The sequence below is a fragment of the Aedes albopictus genome, chromosome 3 (genome assembly GCF_035046485.1).
Source record: "Aedes albopictus strain Foshan chromosome 3, AalbF5, whole genome shotgun sequence".
Taxonomy (NCBI): domain Eukaryota; kingdom Metazoa; phylum Arthropoda; class Insecta; order Diptera; family Culicidae; genus Aedes; species Aedes albopictus.
In genome coordinates, this window is record NC_085138.1 from 131,753,841 (window position 1) to 131,778,951 (window position 25,111).

Here is a 25,111-nt window from a genome sequence, read left to right on the forward strand (position 1 = left end):
CGTTTAGCTTCTTATTGTATTGTCGTAGTAAAAAACGAAATTTATAACGAACAGCAAGGATGGGAACACTCACTTGCAGAGAGTTACACTCACTTGATGTTTTCTCAGCTCAGAAGCGTGTAATCAAGAAATGATGTATGGACGACTTTTGCCTTGTGGTTTTGTCTAAAAGTTTGCCGAATAGAGTATGGGTCGCACACGCATACCGAAGTCGTGAAGGAGCTACAAAAGCAACTCTCCACGAGGTGAATGTAAATTACACTCACCTTGTGGAGAGTCGCTTTCACAGCTCTGTCACGACTTTGATATGCGTGTGCGATACCTACTCTATTCGGCAAACTTTTAGACAAAACCACAAGGCAAAAGTCGTCCATACACCATTTCTTGATTGCACGCTTCTGAGCTGAGAAAACATCAAGTGAGTGTAACTCTCTGCAAGTGAGTGTTCCCATCCCTGACGAACAGAAGTAAAGTTACCGTTAAATGAAGACAACTCAAAATGAACATCATCTTACGTACTCGTTGAATCATACTTTATTACGATAGTATTCAAATAATTAATTAACAACACACTACTTGTACGACCCCTGTTCAATCCATTCCAGGGGGAGCTGGCTCCGGACGTTCCACGTCCTTTTCCTGTTTGATTATCACAGGCATGTGCGTAGTCGTTGGAATTTCCTCGTTAAAGTTGGCCTGTTGAATAAGGAAGAAAAGATTTGCGATCGATTATTATCATTAAGAAATCCGGATGTCGTTGAGATTAGCAAACGATACTTACAACAACTTGGAGCTCGGTCCTCTCGGACGGTGCATGGGAAGAAATACCCAACAAAACGTCCATGCGGTCCTGTGAGACGTGACCGATTTGATGCTCCATAATTTCTCGAGCATGCTCCAACATCGGTTCTCGGAATTCGGGACAAATGTTCAGTGCATCTTGCAGCTGTGCTGCTGGTAGCTGAATCAAGATGCCTAAGCTTTGGGGAGTTAGCCGTTGAGCACACTTGAGGAAACCATCCCAAACGACTTTTTGCTTCCAGACCTGCTTCAGGATGAGACGCTGCAACAGATTGGTCACAAAGCCGGCCAATCTTGGGTGGAGCGTGAGAGATTGAATAACAGTTCGCATCAGCAATGTCGGTAGAGGTGTGATTTCCACCAGCTGAAGTATTACGCTACCCAGGACGTCATGAGTGTAAGTTTCCTTCTCGGCCAAACAAAGCGAAGTAGCTTTTACTACCCATTTCAGTTCGACTTTGCTGGTGTCCATGGTGTGCAGAGCTACGAGTAACTCCGCTGGGGTGATCGGAAGATTTGAGCTACTGTACTCAGCTCCCACGCCGAGTAATCGGTTGAACACTTCCTTCACAACTACCGGATTCAGTTTGATAAGTTTGGGCAGAGCGGCCAAAATTTCCTTTTTGGTAAGGCCGTTGATAACGGGGATCAGTAGACGCACGTCGGACACTTTGGTCTGGTGCAGATTCCGGACACGATTCACAAGTTCCTGGGTGGGAATGGCTGGAATGGCATGAAAAGAAGTTAATGAGAATAATCATTATAAGGAAAATTTGAAGCAATCTCGGAAATGATTCTTGAAAGAATCTTATGAGTAATCCCGGAATAAGTTCCTGGCGGAAAACAGAACTTACATTTTTCCGTTAAAATATAGATGATCCTAGTAATAATCGTTTCCGATCCCTTGGGGCAGTTCTCGATCAGCTTCAGTAGCTCCTCGCTCTCGGCGCCAATTTTCCGAACTGGCACTTCTATGGCCCTTAGCATCGCGCGCTTCATGTCCGAAGTGGTTTTGGTGTAGACGTCCGACAACCGATGAATCATTTCCTGGTTGTACACGAGAATCTCCAAAAATAGCCCCAGGCAAGTTTTGGCCAGCTCGTCGGTCCACATCCGCGGCAGTTCCGAGCGACCCAGTTCGAAGGCGAACACATCTTCTGGAGGAGTTTCTTGCTCTAGATAGCCAAGCCACAGAAGTGCTCGTTTTTCCATCTCATCGGTCAGAATCCGATGCACCGAATAAATGTGCAATAAATAGTGGATGGCTTTTTCACGGATTATGCTATTTTCGTAGACGGAATATTTAAAGAGAATATCCAAATAAACTTTCTCCTTCGGTGGTCTTCTAATTAGTAAATCTTTTGTTATCTGCATTCCGCAATCTGCTAATTCTTCTAGTTGACACATGTGATTCAGCAGGCTAATGACTTCATCCGGAATCAGCGGCGATTCCAGATAGATGCTCTTCAGCAACGATTCTTTCTCGCGCAAATCTTGCCTTTCCATGATATTAGTTAGCAGGTTCAAAACCAACTGAGTGTACGGGAAATCCGGTTTCATCTCCGATTTGATGTACGTATGTCGGGTGTACCCCTGCAGGAGACTGTACTCTTCAAAAATCCACGAAAAAGCCAAGTCCATTCGCTTTTTGATATCGTCGTAAATGAACTCCAGAATCACGTTTCGCACCGACGGCATGAAGCAGGACCCAAATACCGTTATGATACGCCTCCGCTTGAAAGCAGCCCCTCCGATGAGAGCTTGCTTCTCGGCCTTCAATATCCTCCGTACGGCATCCAGTAGGAACTTGTTCTTCAAATTGACCGGTTGTGGCTTGGTGATATCCTGCAGACCGAAAGCTTTGACCCTTTGCTTCAGCTTGGGTTCCCCTCCCTTGACGCGTTCCAGCGTTTCGCGAAGCTTCCTGGTGTTTTCGGCACGCTTCCGTTCCTCTTCCGGAAGCTTGTCCAGCTCGGTGTCATCCATGTCGGCATCTTCGTCGGCTAGGCTCTCCGTGTCCAAGTCTCGGCGGCGACCTGGAAGACGTATTACATCAGTAATAATAAGCAAGAGGATAAGTTTTACTAAACTATTGGCTTGTGATGTGACAAGAATTCGGTGTTTATTATGGCACAATTAAATATTGTTACATAAATTCACATTTTTTTTAGTATTGATAGTTCCGATATTCAAAATCAGGTAAAACAAGATCATTTTTAAAATTGACTTAGTTGTAGCAGTAAGTGAACCGTACGCTGAACAGTGCAGCGTTGAGACCAAAAAAACACCACACAAGGACAAAACATAATCCTTTTGAAGTAGTTTACTAGATTTTTGCGAGATTCTCGCAGAAATTCTTCCAGGCATTCCATCCAAAGATTTATATTCCCTCACCGGATTTCGTCCGTATTTTCTCTTGGATAAAAACCTCTTCTCCTTGAAATCTCTCAATAGAAAATTCTTCCGAGATATCCCAGTTTTTTCTAAGGATTTTATTTTCTTCCTAAGTTAATCTCGGAGATATATATCTCCAATAGGTCATTGCGAAGTATCTCGCAAAATTCACCTGTATTTGTTTCGATATTTATACCGGATGAAACTCCTGTAGAAATTCAGGGAATAAGCTCAGTGAAATTTCTTGAAGAAATGACAGGAGAAATTTCAGAAGAAATCCCGGGAGGAATTCCTGCTGAAAATTCGTGTGAACAACTCCTTTAAAAATTCTGGGAGGAGCCCTAGTAGAGATCTCAGGAATAATTTCTCTAGAAATTCAGAGAAATCCCGGGAAGATCTCGTGGAGAAGTCCCAAGAGGAACACCGGAAGAAAGCGCTGCAAATTTTCAAGAGAAGTCTCGAAAGAAGCTCTAGAATAAATTCTGCGGCAACGTCTAAGGGCTTGTGGGATGCAAACTATTCGTTGCATATCACCCTGGAAGACGACAGTATCTGAATGAGAGAGAGAGCCAACGGACTGTCAGTTATTAACCCTTTAACGTTTATGGTGTACAGTCAGGTTTTTTTTGCGCGGGGGATACATACCGCATAAAAAAACCGCGTAAAAATAAATCGCGTTAATTCAAAAATCCGCGTAAAAATAAACCGGGTTAATTCAAAAATCCGCGTAAATGAAAACCATGTTGTATAACTTTTAACTCAATAATTTCTTTCTTGATTTTATATTAAAAAATGAACTCAACGAATTATTTAAGACAACATTTTAAGATATTTGCCTGTCACTCAAATAGTTATTTATGCAACAAGTTGCAAAATGATGATTTTTTCAGCACGAGTCGTACATTTATCCAACGAGGCTTGCCGAGTTGGATAAATACGACGAGTGCTGAAAAAATCGAGTTTTGCAACGAGTTGCATACAAAGTTTTTTGTAATTGCAAAAAAATACCCATCCAGTATAATCCTTGGTATAATCTTGCTACACATACATATATCAATACGAACCACGTGGCAGCATTCATGCGCGTCAGCGTGGTGCTTTTGTTTGATCAGGTAGGCTATGATAGGTGTCAGAAATTTGCAATCTCCCGTCGTCGTCGTCGTACCGCAACCGCACCTTGGGCAAGAGCAAAAGTAGCTCCAGCTGCTGCTTCTACGCCTGATCTGCAGTCTTAATCTGAATCTGGATAGTCCTGATTCAGATTCGAGCTCATTAGAGGATGTAGAAGTAGTAGCTGTGTCTACGGTAGCCTCAAAAGTTATCGAAAAGTGGGCTCTGGCAAAGGTGCCGAAAAGTGCTACTTTTCAGCACTCTTAAGAGTGCCGAAAAGTAGTACTTTTCGGCACTTTTGTTTTAGTGAAGAAAAGTAGGCCGTTTCAACGTTACAACCGCGAGTGAAAAGTAGGGGAAAACGCAACGCAATTACAAAAAATTCTATAAGTTACTCAAACTGCCAAGCTACTGTTTAAGGGGTTTTAAGCTTTTACAGGGTTGTTACGAGAAGCGTGGAAAAAAATCCGCGCCAAATCCGCGCGAACAAAATTTGAATTCGCGCCAAATCCGCGCGACTGTGAAAATGAATTCGCGCCAAATCCGCGAGTTCCGTAAAGTTTCATTTTTTACATTTAGCATATATTAAACATTAAATTTGAACAGTCTACAATATAGTGTATGAAGAAAAGGCACTTTAAACTGAAATGGACTATTTGAGTGCTGTGTGGGAACTGAACTTTCGTTTCGTAAATTATCGCAGTGTATGAGACCAATGAATCCCACCTACCCCAGACTACATCCCTGAGTCACAACTGCAGTGGTTATATCACCATCGACCGAACAGCTACCTGCGAAACTGCTATAGCAGTATGTTTACTGGTCAGTCTCTAACAACAATAGGCTTCCAATAGCAGATCTGTTGCCATCATCAACTGCTAGCATCGGGACGGCAGCCGAACTGATAACGGCGGGATGAGAGTGAGATCCTCGCTCTCGACTCATCGATGGACCACTGCAGTGCACTGAACCTTGACCGTGATCATCATCAAAACCAGTCGAAATTGGGTCGCCGGACAGATAACTGGGCACCGAGCCCACGCGAAATTTTAATTTGTTAGTTTTAAGCTCCAATGTAGTTTTAAGTATAAAGATGTTAGTGTCCGAATAAATGTGGTTTTATTAAGTAGTGTTTCTGTAAATCGCGCGTGTTTTTTAAATTGTGAACTGGAAATCCACCTACCAGCACCAGGAACCCCAGAAACATCGAGCTAAGATTTGATCGCTAGACCACTGGATTGGTCTCCTCTGGATCCCCTCGTCCCCCTACACACAACTGGTCGATGTCGGACCTGACCCGATTGCATGCTGCTATCGAAGACCAAGGAAAATAGGAGTCAGGTGCGTTCATTGTGGTCCTTCGAGCCGGATGAGGACTAGAGAAGGATCAACGGGAGCTCGAATTGGATACAGTTGACACGGAGTCGACGAACGGACGCTGTTAGGTGCCATCTTGCCAGCTATTCAGGATTGTATGCTGCAATTGTTGTCGTGCAAGAAAGGATTGCCTGCGACAAAGGATCAATGCATTTGAGGGAATAAAGGATATCCACCATCATCCTTTGGAATCAGCGTCGCTTGGCTTGGACATTCGCTGCGCGGTATTTTCTGTCAGGTTAGTGAACACCGCTTACTATATGTCCAGCCGACACTAGGCTACTATCGCATCCTAACACCTGTGTTTTCCACAATTTTGCATGCGCGATATCAACGAGATTCGGACCTTTTGGAAATTTCCTGGATACTGGTTCCCATCGTGTGGCTGGAACTGGACACGATTACCATTCACTGCCATTTGGATTGCATGGTTCCAAGTGGAGGAGGACACCAACCCAAGGTGAACGATTGCTACAACACCGGAGGACACTCACTGGACTAGCACCGAAACTTGTCTCACAGGTAAATGTTAAAGAACGAGTATATGTCCAGCCGAAGTGTGCCTTTCGTTTTACTTACACCCAAATTTCGACCACTCTGGATCATTCTCAACGGAGCCAAGCTGGACAGGACCGTCAGGTGGCTTCGGAAACGGCCTTGTATTCTGTGGTGCTGTGCGAACGACGAGACTATTCGTGGCAACAGGGTGCTATTTCATCTCCTAGGAAGATCGCCTCAGAGGTGGTGATACATTCACTACCTGACCATTCATCCGCCATTCATCTGGTTGACGATACCGATCACCACGGAAGGATCGATACTACCATCGGGGCATGTGTGGACGAGAAGAGGCAGCGTCAACGGATATTTGTCCAGGTAAATACACCTTATTAGAGTATATGTTGCCGAGGCTAGGCCTACAGTAAATACACCTGTTGATCGAAATTCGTATCCTCTTCGACTCCTTATTTACACACGTGAGCCCTGTGGACCCGGCTGGGTCTGTTGAATGCCTTTCGTGGACGTTGATCATCCGCCTTGGACATTTGAGTGAATTGCACGCTGGACTTGCACCGCTGTTGGTTGTCTGGGTAAGCCACTACAGTATATGTCCAGCCGTGGCATTTATTTTGAATACTACATCGTATCTCCCTCCTCTTCATTCCTCTACTTATCGTTATTGCTGAGACGAACTGGTTGACGTTGAGAAATCACACTGCACTGATCGTGATTTGCTATTTGGATTGTCGATTATCGTTGGGCGGAACCGCCTGTTTTGTCAGGTTAGTGAACACGATAGTATATGCCAGCCAAGCTAGGCGTATATGCGGAATATTACACCACCATCTCTCTATTCTGTTGCCGGTGATTTGTGACGTCAACTATGCCGCCTGCTGGATCATCCACTAAGAAAGTTTCGCTGAAGCAACTAACTGCAAGGCTTGCGGGAATACAGTCCTCTCTTCGGGACATTTTGGAATTCATTGAGGATTTCAAGGAGGATACAAAGCTTTCTCAAGTGGAGGTTCGTCTGGAGAAGTTGGAAGAGATATGGGAGAAATTTTCCGAGACGTTAGTTGAGATTAAATCTCACGACGATTATAACGGGGAGGAGACTTATGACAAGGAAAGGCGGGAGTTCAACTATCATTATTATGAGGCGAAATCTTTCCTTGTGGATCAAGTTAAGGAGTTGAGGGAGCCATCGTCGTTAGACCAAAGTGTGAGAACTACCGATGCGTCAATGCATGGCGTGCTTGATAATGTACGCTTGCCGCAAATCAAGCTTCAAAGCTTCAATGGAGATATCGACGAGTGGTTAGGTTTCCGGGACCTGTTCACCTCTCTTATACATTGGAAGCCTGATCTTCCGGAAGTGGAAAAATTCCACTACCTGAAGGGTTGTCTTCAAGGGGAACCACGGAGCCTGATCGATCCATTGAAGATAACCAAGGCAAACTACCAGGTAGCATGGGATATGCTGCTGAAGCGTTATAACAACAGTAAGCAATTGAAGAAGAGGCAAATTCAGTCACTGCTGTCGTTGCCAGCGCTCTCCAAGGAATCCGTCGGGGAATTGCACACACTTTTGGAAGGTTTTGAACGGATAGTGCAAACCCTCGATCAGATAGTCCAGCCAGCCGATTATAAGGATTTACTGCTGGTGAACATCCTCACGTCACGCTTGGATCCAGTGACGCGTAGGGGATGGGAAGAGTATTCTTCGTCAAAGGAAAACGATACTCTAGATGAACTTAGGGAGTTCCTCAATCGGCGAGTGCACGTATTGGAATCACTGCCACCCAAATCCACGGACACTAGGGGTGTCCATCAGCCTCAACCACAGCCGAAGCAGAAGTCATCCTTCACAAGGACCAGCTTCACCACATCGCAAGCGTCGGGGATGCGTTGCGTATGCTGTTCGGGGAATCATCCGCTGTTCCAATGCAGCACATTCCAACGGCTGTCGGTTTCAGACAGGGACGGCCTGCTGAGAACTCATTCCCTCTGCCGAAACTGTCTCAGGCCGGGTCATCAGGCTCGGGAATGTCCATCCAAGTACTCGTGCAGGAATTGCAAGGGTCGCCACCATTCCATGGTCTGCTTCAAGTCAGAAAAGGGTGGTGGAAATAAGGTTTCCACGGTTGCAAGGGGCAACAATCTATCCTCCGACAAGGAATCACAAGGAGCTTCACAACCCAGTTCCTCTCAAGTGGCTAATGCGGCAGCCACTGATACAACGGTCTCAAATGCAGCGCACCAATACTCTTCGCAAGTTCTCCTTGCAACAGCGATCATCGTGATGGCGGACGGCGATGGAAACAGGCATCCTGCTCGTGCTCTTTTGGATTCCGGCTCCGAGAGCAATTTCATAACCGAACGGTTGTGTCAACGGATGAGAGTGACCCGAGATAAGGTGGACATTTCGGTTTTAGGCATCGGACAAGCTTCAACAAGGGTTAAGCAACGAATCCGAGCGGTGGTACGCTCGCGATTATCTCCGTTTTCGCGGGAATTGGATTTCCTTATTCTACCCAAGGTGACTGTTAATCTTCCGACAACCTCAGTCAATATTGATGGTTGGACCATTCCAAGCGGTATCGAATTGGCAGATCCGGCATTTTTTGAGTCGAAGGGAGTGGACATCGTACTCGGCATCGAGTCGTTCTTCGACTTTTTCGAAACAGGCAGGCGAATCTCATTAGGCGAAGGGTTACCAACTCTAAATGACTCGGTATTCGGATGGGTCGTTTGTGGAGGCGCATCGACTTCCATCAACTCTCTGCAAATCAGTTGCAACACTTCAACTTCCGGAAGGCTGGACCTACTATTGGAGCGGTTTTGGGAGTGTGAAGAACTAGAATCGGAAAGAGCATTTTCTCCAGAGGAGCGACGCTGTGAAGAGCTCTACCAGCAAACAGTTCGTCGAGAGCAGGATGGTCGGTACACCGTCGCTCTCCCGAAACACAACGAAACACCTCTACACTTGGGCGAGTCCCGAGAGATTGCATTTCGTCGGCTTCAAGGAACGGAACGTAGGCTGGCGAGGGATGCCAGTTTGCGAGAGCAATATGTCGCGTTCATGGACGAGTATCTAGCAATGGGACACATGCGGAAGGTCGACCAAACTACTCAGGAGACGGTCCAACGATGCTATTTGCCGCATCATCCGGTGGTCAAGGAGGCAAGCACCACCACTAAGGTACGAGTAGTGTTCGATGCTTCCTGTAAAACGGCATCAGGAGTGTCGTTGAACGATGTTTTACTGGTGGGGCCAGTGATTCAGGAGGATCTAAGGTCGATTGTTCTACGGTGTCGCACACGCCAAATCATGCTGGTATCAGACGTGGAAAAAATGTTCCGTCAGATCAACATCTGCGAAGAGGATCGACCGCTCCAATGTATCCTGTGGAGATCTACGCCGATAGAAGAGGTTGGCGTGTATGAGCTGAACACCGTGACATACGGTACCAAACCAGCTCCCTTTTTGGCTACCAGGACGGTAAAGCAACTGGTGGAAGATGAAGCTACACAGTATCCCATGGCAGCACAAGCAGCCAGCGAGGACGTCTACATGGACGACGTCATCACAGGAGCGGACGACGTCGAAACGGCACTGATTCTTCGAGAACAACTTGACTTGAAATTTATCTTAAATATTCTAAGCTTTCTGCAATTTGAAGACGTTTTGCCAGAACTTTGTTTCATATGTTTTTTCAGCAATATTCCTTTAAGATTTTTAGCAAAATCGCTGTATCAATCTACAGAGCGTTCTTGGAGAAATCTGTTAGAACCCGTCATCCTACCAAAAGATACGTGAAGAAATTTTTAGCACAGAAAATTAATGGAGGTATCCCTAAAACCCTTGAAAAGACCTAAATGAAACGGGTTCTCATGAAGTTTTTAAATACAGTACCTGATACAAACTTTTTTGAAGAATTCTCAAAATAATGAGTTGAATTTGAGTAGGGTTATTCTTAGAAATAAACGTTTAGTTTTTTTTAGTAATATCTGGAGGATCCCAGTGAGACATTCTAGAAAGAAACTTTAGATAATTATTCTCCATGGAGAATACTTTAGGACTCGTTCATGAACTATGTAAACCATGTAAACTGTTAGGGGGCAGGGAATGGTCTGCTCAATGTCTACGCTTCATGCTTTCGAAAATTTTGTATGGACAAAGTCTGTGAGGATAGATGGGGGTTGATTCTGAAATGGCCAAAAAGGAGTTAACGTGGTTTATAGACAGCGCCTTAAGGAAATACTGAAGAAATGCTAAGAGGAATGGCTGTAAAAAATTGAAATTTCTAATTCTTCTGCAGTTATACTACTAAACAATCCCTACAGCAATCATTGAAGGAAACTCTGGGGAAATTCCTGAAAGACAATGTTGCAATTTTTTAAAGATTTCTTTGCCGGTTTAAAATTTCTTCAGGATTTTTTCTAGCATTTCCACAGATATTTATCCATAAAATCCTTGGAGATTCCTCAAGGGTTTTTTTTTACAGTTTTCACAGCAATTGATATGCATTTTTATAGATTTCCTTCATGGTGCCTCGACAGATTTTTCTAAATTGATCTAAGGATTTTTACTACAAATGCTTCTAGACCTATGTGGTAGATCTCTCTGAAAATTCCAACTTAAATCTATTCTTACGGGAACTCTTCTAGTGGCTTCTGATGGATGAAATACTTCAATCATGGATTCCTAAGAAATATTTGTAATGAAATTCTTAGAAGCAATTGATGATTGATTATTTTTTTTTGGTTTCGTCAGTGTGTACGATTTGCGTCAGTGTGGAGCTGGGGACTATATATCATAGCCGTATTGGAAATCTTGGGGAAATTGTTGCAGAATTTTTCCAAAGAAATATTTTATGGAGTTTCATTCAATTTTATAAGGGATTCCAGTAATTCAGAAGTGCTTTTCTTGACTATTCAACTAATACTTCTTATAGTTTTGTCCAAAACTTTCGAGAATTTTCTTTAGAAATTTCTTTCAATATTTCTACAGGATTTTTTTATAATAAAAATCAGGCATTTGCATCAACACAAAAAAGAACAGAAGATGAAAGTTCATTTACAAAGATCCTAAGAATAATATCAGAAGAGATTTTTAGACGAATTCCGAGTATGCACCCTGAAGTTTTCTTGATGATTTCCTGGATTATGTTATGGAATTTATGAGAATTATTCGGGGTAGAGATCGAAGTTCAGTATATTCCTGCAGGAATGTTAATCCACATGTAAATCCAATAGATATTGTATGTTATGTCAGTGATTATATTATACGTTAAATTATAGATACTATATGTTATGATCATTTATAAAGGTGAGGAAGTGCTAGGATGTTTTTCTTGAGTGCATTGCAAAACTGATTATGCAAAATGAAGTTTATTGCTACGAAATAAACTAGATTGATGTAACTAAGAAGAAGAAGAAAAAGGAGAAGAAAAAGATTATGTAACTAAGCTAGTTTGTTTTTCAATTTTTACAGATTAATTTCGCACTGAATTATTAGGTACCGAAACATAATCCAAATATTTAAAGGCTCTACGATTCATATCAACGGGAATAGAAGTTATTTCAAGCACGAAAATGGCTTAACTTGTAGTGTTATTACATGCAAGATTTACAGAACATTCGACGGGATTTATCAATCGCTGGTTGGTGGATAAAAAGAAGACAATCTCACACAACAAAACTATAATGCAAATAAAATCATGTACACTCAACAAAATTTGCATGACGGTACAGCAAAATCAATTCCGCGCCAAATCCGCGCGAGGGCCGAATTCTTGAGGCAAATCCGCGCCAAATCCGCGAAAATCGCGAAATCCGCAGAATTCGCGAAATACGCGCTGTTGTAACAACCCTGCTTTTACCACCATTGATGACGTCAAACCCGACATCAACCTATCATTCACCTATTTTTATTTTGGCCACCGAACCCAACATGGACCCAATACTTGGTCGATGTTGGTCCAACAGTGGTTCAACATTCGATAAAAATTGACTCAACTTTGACCCGACATTCGATATTTTTTCAGTCTGGCGGAATTTTGCAGGGTTTTCTCATGTTTCGTGCCCAGCTACTCATTCGAGTGACAATGTACAGTCAGGTCTTTTTTTACGCGGTTTTCATTTACGCGGCCGCGTAAATGAAAACTCCATATAAAAAAAAATTTCATCGTCTTATTTTTGCATGATTCGTCGAGAAATGGTGAGACTTTTTTTACGCGGTTTTTCGAATTTTGAACTGAGTTTTTTTTTTACGCGGTACGTATCCCCCGCGTAAAAAAAAACCTGACTGTATTCAATTAACAAGGATTCGCTTCTCATTTGACAGGTACTCTGATTGAATGAAATCGTTTTGAACATGAACAGAAGGAACAATGTTTAAAAAGATTTGTTGGTTAATGTTCAAATGAATGAGATAAAGTTTTGCAACACTGGTTTAAACCGGTTCGTTGTTAAGACTCCATCTCACAGTTGTCGCATAAGTGTTGAAGTACAGGCAGTAAATCATGTTCACTTAAGGACAAGGTATTTGGAGTACATAGCTCAAAATTTCTAGAGCTCCATTTTTTAGAATTGTTGAACGGATTTGGATGAAAAGGCATCACGCTAATTGTTCAGTGGTCGTCAACAGCGTGATGCATTTTAATCCAAATCCGTTCAACGGTTCTAAAAAACGGTGCTCTAGAAATTTTGAGCAATGTACTCCAAATACCTTGTCCTTAACCTTCTGTAACTCGCGCGGTAGCCCACCACCGTCAGCACCACGCTAATGCTGAACACGAAATGCGAGATTATTTCAAAGTGTTGTACAAAATACAACAGCGCGATTGCTCGAGGGTTGATGGTTAAAGGTCACAAAGCATTCTTAGAAAATTTTGGGATATTCCAGGTAATCCTAAGTGTTCTGGAACTCAGTTTTTAAAGTCTATGGCTATGACAGTAGTTTCTCAAGCTAAAAATAGTAACTACACATAATGAGACAGGGTTTAAATCAATTATTATTTTAAAATAGTTTTAAAATATTTCAAATCAGCCAATTGAACAGCCAGAAATGGACATAATAGACATAATTATCTGATAGATAGATACAATAATAGATATAACTAGCTGTACCCGGCAAACTTTGTCTTGCCTACTGCGTTTTTTGACGTTTCATGTCCCTAGCCAAGCGCCCAAGTCCCCGTTCAAAATGTATGAAAACCCGATTTTCAAAAACTCTTAATTTTCCCATGTTTTAGGTCTCATAAACCTTCCTTGGGTGAAAACTAACTGAACAAAATGTAGACGACCCAAATCGGACCACCCGTTCGCAAGTTATGCGCGGTCCCACGTATGCCACTGCATTTTTATATATATAGATAATAATCTCTGGACACAATAGATTACAAATCGTAGATTTGTACAATGAAAAAAAGTTCATGTAATCTCAAGAACGGTTTGGATGTCCTTAGACATCTCAACAGATCTGATGCTGTCTATTAAACTTTGAGATGTTCAGTAAGTCATGAAAGATTACAAGTCGTAGCTTTGTATTATGAATGAAGTAACCGGTACACCTATAGACTTTAGGATCTAAACTCCAGAATAGTTTGGATGACCTAGGATATCCCGACTGATTTGAAACTGTCTATTGAACTTTCAAAAGACTTACTGGGCATAAGAGATTACAAATCGTTGCTTTGTATAATGCAAGAAGTTACCGTTACAGACGTAGACTTTAGGATCTAAACTCAAGAACAGTTTGGATGTCCTTGGGTATCCAGAAAATTACTCTGCATCATATTCTACCTTTTAAATGCTGTTAAGCATCAAAACTACAGAAATATGTAGAAAAACTCTATAATAATGCTTGGAAAAATTCCGGCTTAAAATGTAAAATCCACGTAAATGAAAACCGCGTTAATTGAAAAATCCGCGTAAAAATAAATCGCGTTAATTAAAAAATCCGCGTGAAAATAAACCGAGATAATTCAAAAATCCGCGTAAAAAAACCGCGTTAATTCAAAAATCCGCGTAACAAAACCTCGTAAATGAAAACCGCGTATAAAAAACCTGACTGTATGTAGAGTACCATCACTTGTTGAATCTGAGCTAAACAAGTTCCTTTCAATATTGTAAAAGAGCAATTGGGAAAAGGTTATAAGCTTATTAGAGCACTTGTACACTCTACTTATTGATTCAATAGTGAAATTATTGATAAACAATCAATAACTATTTTTACAATTCAACGATTTCGAAGCATTTATTAGCATTGAAAACTTTGAAAAAAAAGCGTGGTCAGGAAGCCGTTAGATTATTAGTTGTAGAACTTATTGTACCTGTATTTCAACGGTTAGAATCCCCACAGACTCAGGGACAAAACGTCTATTGTAAAAAGGTCCAATGCCAAAACGCCGAAAACGAGTAGTTTAAGCAAATAGTGAATTTCCGCCGGGGATACTGGAATATCAGCACAGTCAGTTAGGCATGCGATACTGGCTTTGACATTTGTTGTTGCTCGAGATCACCAGATACAATATTGAGGGCTTTCCTCGACCAGGCGGGTAGCGGAAGCATCAATGTAGATATGTGTAAACGTACCCTCAATGTACCAGTAGCCGCTCGTTTTCCAATAACCGCTCACGAGCGTATAGAAAAGTGGATTTCCTCCAAAAATACAATCTTTCTGCAGCGGGTTATAACAATATACGTGCTGAATAATATTCGGATAAAGACAATCGTACATATTTATGCCATTGAATATCATTTCTATGACGGTGAGCGGCTATTGGAACACGAGCGACCACTGGTAGGTATAAGTAGGTCGGCTCCAGAGGCACGTTCTTCTCCATTTGGGAAATTTGTGCCATCGCCACGAACATGAGCCTTCTCATTATTTACCTGAGAGAGAAGGGAAGGAAAAAAGGATGGGACAGGGAAAAGGACAGGTAAGGGAATAGGATCGTCAATAGGTTCAATCAACGCCCTGAAAAGGGCACTGTAATAACGCATAAAGCGTAAAAAGAGCCTATAGCTCTTTACAACAGCGGGTCAAAACCACCAGAACGTCCTGAAGATTCAGGTTTCTGAAGTCAGTTTTACTTAAAAAGTGCTTACAAAGTAGGGAACGTTCATAAATTACGGCCAACATTTGGAAGAGGGGAATCTAGGAAAATGTGACACAGGGTGTCTACTCATAACTCAAAATAAAATTCCCTGAGTTTTCCAGGTTTTTCCAGATGAAATATTGAAAACTTATAATTTAAAAAAAACAAATTTTCCTAAAATTATACAGGGTGACTTAGGGTATCATCGGCAGGTTTGTTCTCTTCGGGATTGTTGTCGGCCAAATTGCCTGAAGCTTGATCATATTCAGCTTAAAAATTCTTTCAAGATTTCTGAGCGTAATTTCTGCATTTTTTTTTTCCAAAGTTTCTACCTGGCTATCCGCAGGATTCTTTCACGAGATATCTGTTTGAGTACGTCCCGATATTTCTTGCGAAGGTTTTCCAATATACTTCCAGAGATTCTCGCAGGATTCTCCATGATGATCCATCCAAAACTATTCAAAGTTTCTTCAAGAACGTCATTGGTTGAGCCTCGTAGCCATGCGGTTAGTGTCCAAATGGATGAGGGTTCGATTCCCGCTCCGAGCGATGAAGTTTTTCACGAGAATCTTATCATTAGCCACTCTGTGTTAAGTTTCAGTAGAGCCGCCGGCTGAAGCCTGTGTCCGTGTCTTTTTGAGTGGTTTTCCGGGATAGCTATCCAATAGTTTATGTCGGGATTTTTACCGATAGTTTTCCGATATTTCTCTTGTTTTCCTCGCGGATCTTCGTCCGTAGTTGCTTTCAGGAATCCATGAGGTTTTCAGAATTCCTCCTTGGATGTCCTTAATGTTTCTTCTCGGGATTACTAGTATTATTAGCTATTACCTAGAACTTTTTTCGAGATGTCTCATTTTTCTCAGGTTTTTGCTGAAGTTCCTGTCGAGATTTCTTCACTAACACTTTGCGGAGTTTCTCGCAAGATTTTATTTGAATTCCCTCGAATATTTTTCCAGGAATTTCCTATAAGGTATTTCGTAGGTTATCTCAGGAGACATTCTGAGGAAAACCCGTAGAAGAATCCCTACAATAACTTTGCTAGAAATCCCCAAAGTAGTATCCAGAATCTCTGGACAATTTCTGGTAAAGATTCCGGGAAGAATTTTGGGAATAATGCAGAGAATCTCAGGTGGATCACTGAAAGAAATCCGGCACAACTACAAGGAACAGCCTGGCTCTGAAAGAATGCAAGAGAAGAATTCAATGAGAAATATCAGTAATAACTCCTGTGGAAATCCCAGAAGGCACTCTGAAAAAAATATCTTGGAAGAAAGTCCAGCATAAATTAAGAAAAACTCTGAGAGACTCACGACCAACATCGGAAGGAATCTTCTGAGAGAAGTTCCAGGAAATACTCCGAGAGAAATTTCAGGTAAAACTTCAAAATAAATCTCGCGAAAACTTTTAAGAAATTCCGAACATCTCGAAGAAAGTTGGGCCCAAATTGTTTGAAGATATCACAGGAAAAAAATGAGAGAAATCTCTTGAGGAACTCTTACAGCAAATTCGTGAAAACTCCTTCAGAAACCCTTGGAGGAACTTTAGTAGAAACCACAAGAATAACTCCTTTAGGAACTCTGAAAGAAATTCTGGGAAGATCTTCTGAGGAAGTCCCAGGAGGAACACCGGAAGGAATTGCGTAAAATTTCCATAAGGAATGCCGAAAGAAATTCCACGATTTATCCCGAAAGAAATTCTTATAGAGCATTCGGGATAAATTATGGTAGACATGCTACGAAGATTTCTTTGAGCAAAACACTGGAGGAACTGCGGGAAGAAACAGCATTCCCGTGAACAACTCCAGGAGAAATCGGTTGGAATTCAGGAATCCTGGAAGGAATCCGAAAGAATATCTTTCCGAAAAAAAAAATCTAAAATGAATACCAAAAAAAGCGTCAAAAAACGCGGAAGGAATTTTATAAGAAATCCTGATAGATATTCCAGTAGGTATTTCTAAAGAAGTTCCAGAAAGAAACCCTGACGGAATTTCTGGAAAAATCCTTGTAGTGAAATTTCTATATGGATTTTTAGTTTACTACCAGGTTTTTATTCATACGACCCAATGTTTTTTTCCCTGAGTACTCAAGATATTCCCTGAGTATTCCAGGTTTTTCCCTGTTAAATAAAATTCCCTGAGGATTCCCGGTTTTCCAGGTTTTTCCAGGTAGTAGACACCCTGTGACAGTACGTGTAGGGAAATAGCGTGACAGATGGGGGAGGGAAGGTCCAGAAAACTACATACTCGGAAGCGCAGTTGCACAAAAACTGGACAGTTATATATTAAATGCAGGCTTGACAGAAACTTCCTCGCGAGAAAATGACGAAGCGATTTCGGCGATTTTCTGAGGAGAAAAAATAAAACTCAGAAATAACAACGCAAAATCTCAACAGCACCGAGCGTAAGCATGTCGCGCAGTGAGGAGTTCGTCATACACTCATAATTGCTTGTTATGTTTCTCCCGTCCACTCACACTCAAAAAGCTCTCGCGAGTTCCACTCCCATACAGGTATCAGTAGGTCGGCTCCAGAGGCACGTTCTCCTCCATTTGGGAAATTTGTGCCATCGCCATAAACACGAGCCTATTCATCATTTACCTGAGGGAAAAGGGAAGGAAAAAAGGATGGGACTTTTGTTTTATCAGCAGCACTGCTGCTGCCGTTGTTGCATTGGGTGGTGGGAGGCATCACCACCCCCAGAAACAGCAGCAGCCAAGGCAGCAGCTACAGTGCTGCTAATAAAACAAAACAAAAAGCCGTTCGTTGGATCACTAATCGGTAATAAATCAATAACATTTTCCACAAGCATCCAATCGTTTTGCGGTCTTCGAATGAAAGTTTCAAAAATGATTTTCCTACAGGAAGCGTTGATCGATTTGAATTAAGGAGGCAAGGGGCGACCTCTGAGATTTTTTATCTGAAAGTGTAACTTTTCCCATAGTAAATCCTATGAAAACTTTGAACCCTCTCTCTCTCTCTCTCTCTTGGCGTAACGTCCTCCTGGGACAAAGCCTGCTTCTCAGCTTAGTGTTCTATAAGCACTTCCACAGTAAGTAACTGAGAGCTTCCTTTGCCAATGACCATTTTGCATGTGTATATCGTGTGGCAGGCACGAAGCTACTCTATGCCCAAGGAAGTCAAGGAAATTTCCTTTACGAAAAGATCCTGGACCGACCGGGAATCGAACCCGTCACCCTCAGCATGGTCATGCTGAATACCCGTGCGTTTACCGCCTCGGCTGTATGGGCCCTCGAAAACTTTGAACCGCTTGCGCTAAATTATAGTTTCACCGATTGCGCTGAAATTTTGTACAGTTCATATGGGACCTAAATGGAATCAAAAAAGTCGACTGGAGCGAGAATTTGATGTTTGTCCCGTACTAGTGTTTATTCAGACTCGGATTCTCGCCTATTGCGAAAAGGCTGTACATTTGGAAAGCCTGATTTGACTCCTCGAGTTTTTACTTACTAAATCGCGGCTCCTTCGCTCCTCTGTCTCCCTCCAGGAGCCATCTGCGATCTAGTGTTCTTGAAGTGTCTAGACCGCGATTATCCAGATTAGCCTCACTGGTGTTGATGAAGTCGTTTTTGATTAAGATTCATTGATCTGCTGTCATCTTCCGGAATGTCCGCAATTCCTCAACTAACGTTCTTTTCACTAGTCTTCTAATCGGTATGTGTTGAACAGACGTTCGATTTCTGACGCAATATCGGCGCTACGTTTGTTCCGCACGTGATACCTAACAACCAAACGTTCGCACCGTTGACCTTGTTTGTCAGTCCTCTGACAGCGATAAGATTCCAAATCCCAATGCACGGATGAGTATGTGAGTGCTCCGGATAAAGTTTCGAGATAGGTTCCAGCTTGTCCCTTTTCCGCTGTTGGGGTCGACGCGGATTGTTTATTCCGGTCTGCATTTTGTCGTCAATATGACGCTCGAAAACATAAAATAATCAGCTTTCAAATGGTTAAATTCCTGTCAAGCTCTATACTGTTAAATAATTTCAATTTCAACATTTACCATCTAATTAACTTGCATGACATGAGAAACAAACAAACAATTTTAAACAGCTTTGACAAAAACATTATGTGAGCGACTTTCTAGACAAAATTATCCAGTAAAAGTATAGTGTTTCGTCCAATTCAAAAAGCTCAACTCTGCGCATGACGAGATTTGCTTATTTCTTTAGCTTCTCGTGAACAAGTGTCCGTCCTCCCTTTTTCAAATATTGGAGATTTGTTTGAAATCCTGTAAAAATGTCATCACACAGATACTCAGCAATTACATGCACCCAAGAGAATCAAATCCAACTCACCCTGAATGATGCTCCGCTCTTCATCGTCGCTGATTTTCGGTCGCATCGGAGGTTCCTTGGTCATGGCCGACGAGCCCGGGCCAACCCGCACGTCGGTCATCTGCTGTGCGAAGAGCTGCGCAATTTTCTGAATCTGTTGCGGAACGGTGGTTCCAGCGGGCAGCGGAGTGTAGCTCTGCAGGAATTGCTGCGACACTTCCGGTGGAAGCTTGGTCAAATTGTTCAATACCAGCTGCGCCACGACTTCCACCTTTTTGAGATTATCGTTCAGGAACTGCTCGTTGAGGACGTTTGAGCGAGCCTTCTGCTCGTTCAATTCATCGTAGTCGATTTCCATTTGTCGTGGTTCCGAAGCTGCTGCCGCAGCCGCCGATCGCTCTTTCTCTCGGCGCATGTGCTCGCCGAGTTTGGCCTTTTTGGCGGCTAGTTGGGAATTCATGGAACTCTCCCGAGCTCGCTTGGCTCGACGCTGCTGTTCACGTTTGTCCAATTTGGGAATGGCGCGGCCAATTTCACTGTTCGAAGCGCCGAGGTCCTGGAGGATTTGAACGATGCTGGTTTGATGTTCGTAACAGGCTGGGTGTTTCAGCAGATTCAAGAATTCCATTTTGAGCTTCTTACGGACGGAGCTGACCTGGGAGTTCGACAGAGTGGGCGGCAAGTTGGAATGGAGATTCGCCAGAGCTTCCACCACCTGGTTCATCATGGAAGGTCGCATCTTTGCTATGATACATAGCGTTCCCGTACAAGCAATCAGATTGACCAGAGAAATGTACGAAGCAGCATGAAACTGGAGCAGCAACTCAAAAATATGTCCTGCTTCATCTTCCAGCTTCCGCCGCCGAGCAATCTTCAACGTCAGCGGAATATTCTCCAAGGAAAAGTCGTTCTCCCGCTTCATACTGTCCTCGTCCGGGTAGGTCTGGAGGATAACCACACCCTCCAGGAATTTGATTGCATTCGTCCGAATACCATCGTTGTCATTGTCAATCATGTCCAAAATCGAAGCCTTAATCAGGCATAAAGTGTTCCACGCTTGCTCCACTTCCTCCGTGATATCCGACAGGGAGCAAATCCACTGCAGCGCTTGTTTGTAGATCGTTCCACATCCCTGGATTACTCGCTTCGTAACGCTCGGTGCCGTGTCCCGCAGAAGCGCGAACAAAATATGAACCACCTTCGGCAAATGGCTGATGTTCGCCTTGCAAACTTCCTCGATGAATCCGGCCACCGATTTGCGCACTTCCTGGTTCGAATCGTGTGCAAACGCAAGAATGTTGTCCAAAAATTCCAACAACAGCTCCGCGTCCGAGTGGATGATCAGTTCCTGCACTTTGGCAATGATTTCACACTTCTGTGTGGTGTTGGCCGTCAGGGATTCATTCAGCGCTTCGATGATCTACAAAGAAACATTGAGGTTAGGTTTGATACGGCTATCAACAGTGAATTAACCGGAGTAAATATCTGCCAGAATAAAATTTCAAAATTGCAATTACCTTTCCACGGGCGGACGCAATCTTCTCGTCCATGAACAGCGAAGCCGTTTCTTGGCTGAAGCTGGAACTGCGGAAGAAGTCCATTTTTCCCGGAGTTTTGTGCTACGCGATTGCCGAGCGTTTGAAGTTTTTTGCAGAGCGTATTTCACCGAGTTCTACACAAAAAAATCACTTCAAATGGAAAAGTATCTCACGCGATTGTTGCTTTATGATGGAAATTCCATTTTTACAAACTTTTAAAGCGAATTTTTGCAATTTTTGGGGGAAAATTTCGATAAACTCGTAATGCCAAGCCGACAAACTTGCAAAATTTGACAGCTAGAGATCAAAACAAACCAGGAGAGCGTTACAAAATTAAGCGTTACACGTTACGCGCTTGGTAGGCGTAAGTACAGTGCTGCCGTTTTTGTGTTAACACGATCGACTATGCCAAATATTTGCCATTGAAGTCCGCCCTAATAGAAAAAATATGATACATCGTGCTTAACAACCCTTTCGGGCTAAATATCATCTTGATCATAAACGGAATGATACAATCATTCACCCAATCGCCAGTGTATAATACATTTTTATTAGGGCGACATTTATCTAAGGTTGCTGATTTATGTTGTCTTGATCATTTGTTGCCCTGATAAAAAAAAACCCTAATAGAAAAATATGATACAACGTGCTTAACAACCCTTTCGGGCAATGATCATGATCATACAGGGAATGATACAATCATTCACCCTATCAGCAGCGTATAATACATTTTTATTAGGGAATCCAATAAAATCACCATAAACTACCATTGAATAATGATAAATTTGACTATTCAACAACAAATTATATTGTGTACGTATTTTCCTACTGAAAATGGTGTATTGGAACTACAATACGTGTACAATAAAATCAATGGCACTAGAGATTTCAATAATAAAAACACCATAAGTTGAATGGTAGTTGACTTGATTTTTTTCCAGAAAATTTGGATTTTTGACGTAAACTACGTCTATGGGGAAGGTACGGTACTGTACCACGGCACCGGGTGTAAAATGAAAATCTAAATTTTGCGACCGTCACGAAATTATGAAAGATTTTGCACGCTAATAACTCAGCCATTTATTGACCGATTTTTAAAATTTTGCCATCAAACAATCGCAAAACTATGTCCCTTTCATGTCAAATAGAGAAAACTATTGATTTTCAACAGCAAACTATTGAAAATTGCGGAAAAGTGAACCTATGTTTTAATTTTATTCAGCCAATCACGTGCGAGCACATTTTTGGGCTTGGTCGCTTAGTATATAAGTTATTGTCTTCTTCTCATCTTCCATCATTCTTCCGCGACACCTCGAGGGGAACGCATCGGAGGACTGCTAGCCAGTTTCTCCGCTTGCTTCTCCCTTCAGTATGCTTTGGCTAGCCGAGCGTGGTGGTCGTCGGCTGTTGCCACTTGCTTTACCAGTCGTCGTCGCGTCGCCGTGCGCGGTACCAGTGGGCTTCATCGGGCGTCCGGGCAGCGCAAGCCAACATTGGAATTAACACAATTATGGAGCGCGCTTGCAGTAATACTGCAAGTAAATTAAAACAGCCCTTGAAAGGGCTACGAAAATGTCCCACGGGAGTGAACCGAATAATTTTCTCAGGAGGAAAGCCTCCTTCAGTATGTTCTGCCCAGGCATGCGCGGTGGTCGTCGGCTGATACTAGTCGTCATGGCAACGCCATGCGCGGTACCAGTGGGGCCGCCAACCAGTTCACACCGGATCGGATCTGCGAAAATTTTCTTCATTCTGGCTTCACCGGGCGTCCGTGTAGCACAAGCCAACTTCGGAATCAATAAAATTATGGAACGCGCTTGAAGAAATACTGCAAGTAAATCAAAACAGCCCTTGAAAGGGCTACGAAAATGTCCCACGGGAGTGAACCGAATAATTTCAGTATGTTTTGTTTAGCCGTGCGCGGTGGTCGTTGGCTGGCTGATGCTATTGTCAGTTTCTTTGAAACCTGCACGCCGCGCTGCGAATCCCAACTCATAAAAAATACACCGCAGCAAGGTTGCTAGATTGTTTACCACTAATAATTGGAAATTAAACGGTGGGCTTCGATTTTTTAGCTAATACTGGCACCACTTCCTTATGTGTTGATCCACCATAACAAACAAACGTCAATCGGTTGTTGGTTCGTGTACAGCAAGAAGAACGAAGTAAATAATTCTCTGGTTAAAGTTGCTTACGTGATATTTTACGAGTTTGTTTCATTTAGTCCGTGCAGTGCAGAAGGTGCGAAAAACGGTAAAGATGGATATTAATTGATACACTTAATTTATCATGGAAATTCCACGATTTCAGATATGAATCAGCTTATTGTTGACCGGAAAGTGAGCGATGTGGAGGAGGAGCTTGAAGAGGCGCTGGAGGAAGAATACCTGATTGAGGATCCACAACACAATGCCGATTTGAACGAGGACCCATTCGCTGAAGATGAATCGCAGAAGTGGCCATCAACTAATGACAACAGCACGACGCCGTTCAGTGACCAGGGAGATTCATCCGTTGATTCGACGCCAGATAGTGGGGGCGTAGTTGAATTGCCGGAGAAGAAAAAGTATTACTTTTCAGCAAACTACTTCGTCAAAAAGTATACGAGGCAAAAGAATGGCATATGTATCAACGAAAAATCTAACGTACCTGAAAAAGTTTTCGGAAACAACCTATCAGAAGTGCAGCGATGCATTTGGAACTTTGTCAAACCCCATCTGTGCCGAGAAGTTGATGTACAGGAAGCTGATGGAATCAAAGTGGCTTGGTTATTGAAAGAGGAACCGGACATTCGTGACATACATAAGTTTGTCTACCTGAGAGATTCAAAAAGAAAGACTCTGATCAAAATGGACCAGCTGGGAGAAGGAAAGCTGATGTTGAACTGGAGAGAAAAAGTCATGAACGTGTTTGCCTTCGCCTGTTCACAGTCTATCAGCTCCGTGGCCATATGGGAGGAAGTAAACAAATGCCTGTTGAAACCCAGTGATACAGACAGAGCAGGAGCACCCAGCAATGTAATCTTGGATGAGCTGGTTCAGGATTTAAGGCACAAGAATTCTCATTTGAGAAGCCACGATTCCGGTTGGATCCAGTGGGCCAATTGGATTCACTCGTCTCCGGCGCACCTACAAGAAAGTTTGATGACGCAGCTTCCGCCTCCAGAGTTGAAAGCCATGTTTTGGTCTCTACCTGTCTCCGAGGGAAGCCGAGCAGAGTGTCTACGTGAAGGTCTAGTTGTGGCACAAAATATCGTACAAAATCTGGCTCCCGATATTCATGCCTTGTGCGACAAAGCAGAACAACTCACAAACCTTGCTTTTGACGTGAAAGTGGCGGCTCAAGGCTTGAAGGAGAGATTGGACATGTGCAGTAGACCTGTTCACTTTGAAACTTTTTTTCTCCGATTCTCGGTGACACATCAAATTATCAATCCACATGCAAAACCAAGGCTTCAGTCCAAAATTGAGCCAAACTGATGAAGATTTAAAGGTGTATCAAATCGATTTTGTGTTTTTTTAGCCGTTTTCACAGAAATTTACTCAGAAATTCACAAAATTGCTCCGAAAAGATGCCGGAGATACCGTTAAGATATAGTTAGAACAATACTCTACAACTTTGCCAAAGATACTACGGTGTTTAAATTGCGTATTTCGAAGTTATTCAACAATTTTAGTTGAAAAATCACGAAAAAACACGATATTTTTACGATTTTACATATAAAAGTCATGTAATTTTACATTGTTTTAGGTGACTAAATTAATTAGCGATTACTCCTTTGTGTAACGAACATTTCGTCCATACATCGTTTTTGTGTAGGAATTCGTTTTCATTGACTAATTATCAAAAGTATGTCACGTTGATACTAAAAATCGCACAGAGTTATTGCTTTTTTCACTGAAAATTTTCCTTGCTTCGCTAAACAACATGACGTTTTCTTCCAGCGAAGGCTTACGCGATACAGAAAACCGCTGAATTTTACACTAACACT

The 25,111-nt window shown here is 42.5% G+C and overlaps 3 protein-coding genes across 3 annotated transcripts; 2 read left to right on the forward strand and 1 right to left on the reverse strand.

Annotated features, from left to right (window-relative positions):
- Window positions 1–516: 516 nt before the first annotated feature.
- LOC109406697 (symplekin) lies at window positions 517–21,429 on the reverse strand. Its single transcript, XM_029878716.2, has 5 exons — window positions 21,100–21,429; window positions 19,604–21,002; window positions 1,656–2,837; window positions 782–1,524; window positions 517–696 (listed from the first exon to the last, which is right to left on the reverse strand). Exons 1-5 carry the CDS (start codon window positions 21,181–21,183, stop codon window positions 592–594), a joined length of 3,513 nt encoding a protein of 1,170 aa, XP_029734576.1. The 5' UTR covers window positions 21,184–21,429; the 3' UTR covers window positions 517–591.
- Window positions 4,937–10,003, forward strand: LOC134284243 (uncharacterized). Its single transcript, XM_062842960.1, has 2 exons — window positions 4,937–6,204; window positions 6,305–10,003. Exon 2 carries the CDS (start codon window positions 7,067–7,069, stop codon window positions 10,001–10,003), a length of 2,937 nt encoding a protein of 978 aa, XP_062698944.1. The 5' UTR covers window positions 4,937–6,204; window positions 6,305–7,066.
- A 1,639-nt stretch (window positions 21,430–23,068) lies between the features above and the next one.
- LOC134291281 (uncharacterized) lies at window positions 23,069–24,999 on the forward strand. The gene is made up of 2 exons (XM_062858802.1): window positions 23,069–23,361; window positions 23,431–24,999. The coding sequence occupies exon 2, from the start codon at window positions 23,433–23,435 to the stop codon at window positions 24,597–24,599; it is 1,167 nt and encodes a 388-aa protein (XP_062714786.1). The 5' UTR covers window positions 23,069–23,361; window positions 23,431–23,432; the 3' UTR covers window positions 24,600–24,999.
- Window positions 25,000–25,111: the final 112 nt, after the last annotated feature.